The 6,099-nt window shown below is 40.4% G+C and overlaps 2 protein-coding genes across 2 annotated transcripts in view; one reads left to right on the plus strand and one right to left on the minus strand.

Annotated features, from left to right (window-relative positions):
* Positions 1-6,099, minus strand: part of LOC309706828 (uncharacterized protein) — a 127,476-nt gene that overhangs the window by 58,786 nt on the left and 62,591 nt on the right. The window lies entirely within an intron of this gene.
* On the plus strand, positions 48-3,401 carry LOC309706065 (odorant receptor 131-2-like). Its single transcript, XM_082532284.1, has 5 exons — positions 48-76; positions 756-895; positions 1,802-2,311; positions 2,594-2,858; positions 2,937-3,401. The coding sequence occupies exons 3-5, from the start codon at positions 2,205-2,207 to the stop codon at positions 3,324-3,326; spliced, it is 762 nt and encodes a 253-aa protein (XP_082388410.1). The 5' UTR covers positions 48-76; positions 756-895; positions 1,802-2,204; the 3' UTR covers positions 3,327-3,401.

Consider the following 6,099-nt stretch of genomic DNA (forward strand, 5'->3'; position numbering starts at 1 on the left):
GCGTAACATGCCGACGTTTTGTCACGTCCCGCGGCGTTCCTGAGGAACACCAAAGGAGACCTTCGGCGTTCTTATGGTACGCGGCGGGTTATGGCTGAAATCCAGTGCAATGACGCTCCCTCGGTAATAGCCCTGTATTCCAGCCCTAAACCTAACCTTATTCCTGATCTTAACCAGGGCTTTAATGACGTTAAATAGCGTGCTTCTAAGCGATTTGAAGAAAAAGAGCAAACATGTAGATTCAGTCCAGACAGTTCTCATTTTTCCGAGGTCGTCATTTCGGAACGTGGTGGGTAGCCGGAAACTTAATATGTTGACGATTTGTCACCTAGCGTAAAATGTTACGCTTTGGGAGTGAGAACGTGTTGAACACAACAAACACATAAACTGCAGGAGGTGCTTATACCTGCCCTAACCCTCACCAGCTGCAGTTAGTAATCTCTCTTCCACAGCATGTCTGTTTTCCTTCTCTCACCTCATCTGGTCGCAGCAGATGGCCCCGCCCCTCCCTGAGTCTTGTTCTTTTGGAGCTTTTTTCCTGTTAAAAGAGAGTTTTTCCTTCCCACTGTCGCCAAAGCGTTTGCTCATACGGTGTGGGTTTTCTGAATTGTAAATACCTGATCATGCTGTTTGAATAAAACCTCATTTAGATCTCTCATAATATTCTTGCACAAGATTTCTGATAAACAAACTCACAGTTCACAACTACACACAGTTTTCAAAACGTAAATGATAATCCACCCTCTGGCCTGCAGCTCCCCACCTCTCCAGGATCATCTCACATCACTACGGCAGCGAAATCTATATAACCACACGTCTTCCTGTTCCTCTCACTTCTCACACGCAGCTGCACAGCCTGTTACATCAGCACAGGCCAGAACGGTGTCGTGTTGACGTAAGTCATTTTTGCTTAAAGACTTAAGAGTAGGAAGAAGTAACTTACATCTGCTGTTTGCTGTCTTTTAATGCTGAAGTTTTGAATTTTTTTGTGAAAACATATGAATGGTGATCATTTTAAGAATAATGAACAAATACCAACAAGTTTTTGGACTTTAGAGATGAAGTGGTGTTTATGGCAGGATATTTAAAAATTTTCAGGGCATCTGAAACTGCAGAGTGACTAAAAAGTGCTTATTACTCTTCTTGTTTCACTTATTTTCAGTCCAGTCCTTGAACCTAACGATTTCAGAGAAAGCTTTTGTTCTTTTCTTAAGCATCATGACACTGACCTATGAATTGTTCACGCATTATATAAAAAATCCTAACTCAAGTGATGAACCAGTGTTGTGTCTGTGCACAACAGACTTTAGACACTAGGACTTGAATGAAAATAGAAACATGAATCCAAATGTCACATTTTTAGTCCAGTTTGTCATCAGGATCTATCACCATCAGTGTGGAGGACAATAAAGGCGGTCGTGATAAATATTGACTTATACAGTCATAATGTACTTCCATTGTCTCATTGTTTTTTACATGTTTTGTTTTTGGTGGCTGGCAGTGATATTTCAGCAAAATTCACCAAACTACATCTTATTAACATGTAACACAATGTTTGTTTTGATTTTTCTTTTGTCTGTTTTTCTTAAAATGAAATTCTTCCTTTTGTCATTTCTTTTAATTTCATTCAAATCATGATTCTTGTTCGTGATTTGAAAAAGAATCATGAACAACAGAATCAAGTTTCTGTTAAAAACATGTTTTATTTGTCTCAGTGGTTGCAATGAATGAAAAACACCACTTGAACCTTGTGCTATATGTGGAGTTGTTTCTCTGAGTTTCATCTTTCGTTCTGTTTTAGGTGAGTTCGGTTTGTCGTGTCCGAGCAGGATGAGGTGTGACATGAACACAACCAAACGCCAGGACAGCTTCAATGACGCCTTCACAAAGAACTTTGTCTCCTTTGCTCTCGGCTTCATCATCAACTACATTAATGGGATGTTTGTCTATACCTATTTTAAGAGTGTTGTCTTCCAGCAAGACCCCAGGTGTATCATTTCCTTCTACAAGATTTCTATCACATCAATTTCAATAATAAATCAAAGAAAACTGAGAGCAGGATGAAGTTTGTTATTATAATTTGATATTTCTGCTACCTAACATTGGGACTGTTTTTTGCATCTGTTGCCTCGTTTTGCTCTTTGGTCCTCTCCTGTCCCGTCTCCTGCAGGTACGTGCTTTACATCCACCTGGTCATCAATGACATGATTATGCTGACAGTTACTGTGATGCTGCAGATCCTCACCTACACCACCCCCCTGAGCTTTGCTCCCTGCTGTGTCATGCTGCTCATCTCAGTGACAGCCAACAAGTAAGTATCTGTGCGAGAGACAGTATAACAGTTTGTACATAGCCACTGACCATATTATTAGGTACACCTGAAAACTGTTAACATACATGAAGCGTGGGTGACAAAATATTCACTACGCTTTTAAATGAAATGCAGTATTCTGCTATTATTTGTTCAATTAAAGTGGACAGTCAATGTGCACTTTAAGACAGTCTGAGCTGTACTCAGACTGTAGGGAGAAAGAGAGAATCACAGACGTCATGAGCAAATATAAACCTGTGTGTTCTAACTGTCTTCATGCAGGAACAGTCCTCTGAATCTGGCCGGCATGGCGGTTGAACGCTACATTGCTGTTTGCCGGCCTCTCCATCACTCTCAGCTCTGCACGGTGCAGCGAGCGTACGCTCTGATCGCACTGATCTGGGCTGTCTCCTTCATCCCCTCCATCTCAGATGTCATCATCCTCCTCCTCGTCCAGCCCTTCTCTGTCTTCACGAAGAACGTCATCTGTTACCCCTCCTTTGTGTACAACACACCGTACCATGAGACACAAAGTCTGGTCATCCAGGTGACATGTTCGTTTTCTACGTTTATGGCTCAGTTTAAATGATTGGTGGATCAAATCAACTTGAATTCTCTCCCTCAGGTCCTCCTGTTTTCTTTTGTCTTCCTCACTTTGATCGTCACCTACATGAAGGTCCTCTGTGCTGCTCGGGCAGTTTCTTCTTCTAACCAGGCCTCTGCTAAAAATGCTCACAACACTATCCTGCTGCATGGAGTCCAGCTCCTCATCTGCATGCTGTCATACATTTCTCCCTTCATCAACCTCATTTTAGTCACAGCCTGGCCCCATAAGAGGACCATAATCCTATTCACCACCTTTCTGTTCACCAACCTGCTTCCACGTCTGCTCAGTCCACTCATCTATGGTGCCAGAGACCAGAAGCTCAGCAGCCACTTCAGGGTTCACTTTGGCTGTAAAGGTTTTAAATCTAGAGGGAAGAGCAGGAAGTGCAGGGTGCCAGAGAAGCACTGACTCTAAACACACGCTATACCTAAAAAAGTGTGGTTTGACCTGATTTATCCAGTGAGCACAGACGTTGATTTTGGTCTGAATCAGGTTTGTCCAACTCCAGGCCTCGGGGGCCGGGTCCTGCAGGTTTTAGATCTCACCCTGGGTCAACGCATCTGATTCAAATGATTAGCTCATTACCAGGCCTCTGGAGAACTTCAAGACATGTTGAGGAGGTGATTTAGCAATTTCAGTCAGCTGTGATGGATCAAGGACACATCTAAAACCTGCAGGACACCGGCCCTCGAGGCCTGGAGTCGGACACCTCTGGTCTAAATGAAGCAAATTAATTGACCTTATGCACATTTTTATGTAGGTGCAGTCAGAAGAGTTTGTGGCTAAAACTTGCCTACAGTATAGATTTGTACATGTACCCTGTCAGGCACACAGCCCTGTCAGCTCTGGCTGCAAATGCAGAAGCCCCACTTGCTAATGAAACATTCTGATTAAGAGGGGCAGCCAATCAGAAGAAAGAAAGCGGGATGAGACAAATGATGAACTGAGTGTAGGGTAGGATTTGTTTTGAACTTTGACTCATGTGAAGTTGCTCAAGTGGAGTCTGTGATTAACAGTGTGGTGATAGAAGCATTACAGCAGGTTAGGTGTTCCAGTTATCAGAGAAGATGACAGAATTTCTTATTGCACCGCACGTAAAATTCTGAAAAATGTTTATGAACAAAATAAAAAAGAGAAGCAAAGACGTCCATCGACCCAGACTGAGCTGTAAAACTTCATCATGCACACTAGATGGAGCCCTCATCACAGACATGCAGGAGCTTTCCAACATGGAATGCTTACTGTACAGACTCGCTGTGAGAGATAAGACTTCTGTTTTATTTACTAGCTAAATGTAATTTTTGATTTGAAAATTTCCCTTTGATTGCCTAAATATTGAAATAATGTACTACTCATATACCCTTACAAAGCAAAAATAAAGAACACTCAATGAACAGGTCAATAACGTTCATAATAAAGTGTAATAGTAATAATGATGTGTACTTAAGGTATGGACAGGAAGGTTACCTTTTCACAAATGTTTAAATTATGAAACTGAGTGAAATATCTGTTGTTACAAAACACAATTTTTCCAGTCTGGTATGTTAAAAACCCAGGTCTGCACACACTGCGCTTATTATTTCTCAGGAATGTGTTTTTCCCATGTTTCCTCATAAAAAAAATTTGTGTAATAAAAAGGTAAACAGAACATTTAAAAATATATGAGAAAAAATATAAAAGGAAAGAAGTATGACCCATTATCTCAATGAAATGCTCATTTCTGTATTATAACTCCAGCGTGCAGCAGATCAGTGACATAAAAAGATTGTAGATGTGCAAATGATGAGAACACTTTGTGAACTGGACAGTTTTGCTGAATATTTGAATCAATTTGGAATCTTACTGAATGTCATCATGACTCATATTCCAAATTTCTGTGTGCCACAGCTTGTGCAGAATAAACCTTTGTAATGGTTTACGGCACTCGAATAAACAAATGAACAAATACATCTATTTATAAATATATTATGAAATCAATAGAGACTCATGCTCACATGCTGAGATTATGAGGTTGTCAAATGTGGGTAAAGAAACTGATACAAAATGAGCTAAAATTAGTCAAATTCACAAATCAGGATAGCGAGATGATGCAGGAAGGAGGAGAAGAAGCTCAAGATCACATGTGGGAAAAAAAGCTGTGGAAAAGATGTAAGTGGGCATATAAGCCTGTTACACTGTGGGCCACACACAGCGCACTTTGGTTCAGACCTAAAACAAATCAGTTTTCTGTCAGTATAAAGAAGCTACACATTTAATCCCTGAGATATCTTAATGTAAGAAAAAAGTCCAACTAGGAAACTTACTCTCAGTTTTTCTGCACAACAAAGAAATGTTGCTACAGCAGATAAGAGACATCTGTCAGCACATCACTTTGGGCTTAAACTGCAAGAAATAAATATGTAAAATTATAGAAAGTAGCTCATCACCCAGAAAGTTTTTATTAAATCAGAGATTTTTTTTACATTTATTTATTACATAATTACTTTGGTGCTGTATGAATAGCCATTGAGAAGGTCTTTATCAGTGCAACGAGTTGTAAACATTTATTAAATTATAGTTCAAATTCAGGTAAACACCATTTTAAATACAGTTTATGCTTTCCTTCACATTTTCCAGTGGACCGGATTGGAGTCTTTCTTGAGGCAGTTATGGCCCCCAACCCTCATGTTTGACACCACTGATTTAAGCAGAATTGAACACGTGACACAGACACTGTTGGCAATACAGTGAGGAAGTGTTTTAAAGTTTATACCTTAATAAGAAAAAAGGTAAGTCAGCTGTTCACAGCTGCAGTGTGTCCCTGCTGGGATATTAAAGCCTTAATATAGGAAATAAAAGTAAATGAATTTTAAAAAAAAAAGAAGAAGAAGAAAAAGAAGAAGTGGCATTTGGGACTTTACACGTTTTTATCACACACACACACACACACACACACACACACACACACACACACACACAGAGCTTACATCCCAGATGTAAGATATAAGAGATATTACGATGACGGTGTTAGAGCCGGTTTAACGCAGCTGCGCTGATTCTCCGCGGACAGATTAAAACTTTAAAAACAGCCTCGCTGAACTCTGAATAACCGCTGAGCGCCGCAAACGCATCATAAAAAGTCTTTCATACAGGAGACGTGTCTCACTCGGAGATCGGCTCTTGTTACGGAATGTGACGGAAA

This window comes from Aulonocara stuartgranti (genome assembly GCF_965226115.1).
Source record: "Aulonocara stuartgranti genome assembly, chromosome: 5".
Taxonomy (NCBI): Eukaryota; Metazoa; Chordata; class Actinopteri; order Cichliformes; family Cichlidae; genus Aulonocara; species Aulonocara stuartgranti.

Coding starts and splice junctions, on each gene's coding strand:
- LOC309706065 (XM_082532284.1), top strand. CDS start 2,205: ATGATTATGCTGACAGTTACTGTGATGCTGCAGATCCTCACCTACACC. Junction 2,312..2,593: donor ATCTCAGTGACAGCCAACAA/GTAAGTATCTGT, acceptor GTCTTCATGCAG/GAACAGTCCTCTGAATCTGG. Junction 2,859..2,936: donor CACAAAGTCTGGTCATCCAG/GTGACATGTTCG, acceptor TCTCTCCCTCAG/GTCCTCCTGTTTTCTTTTGT.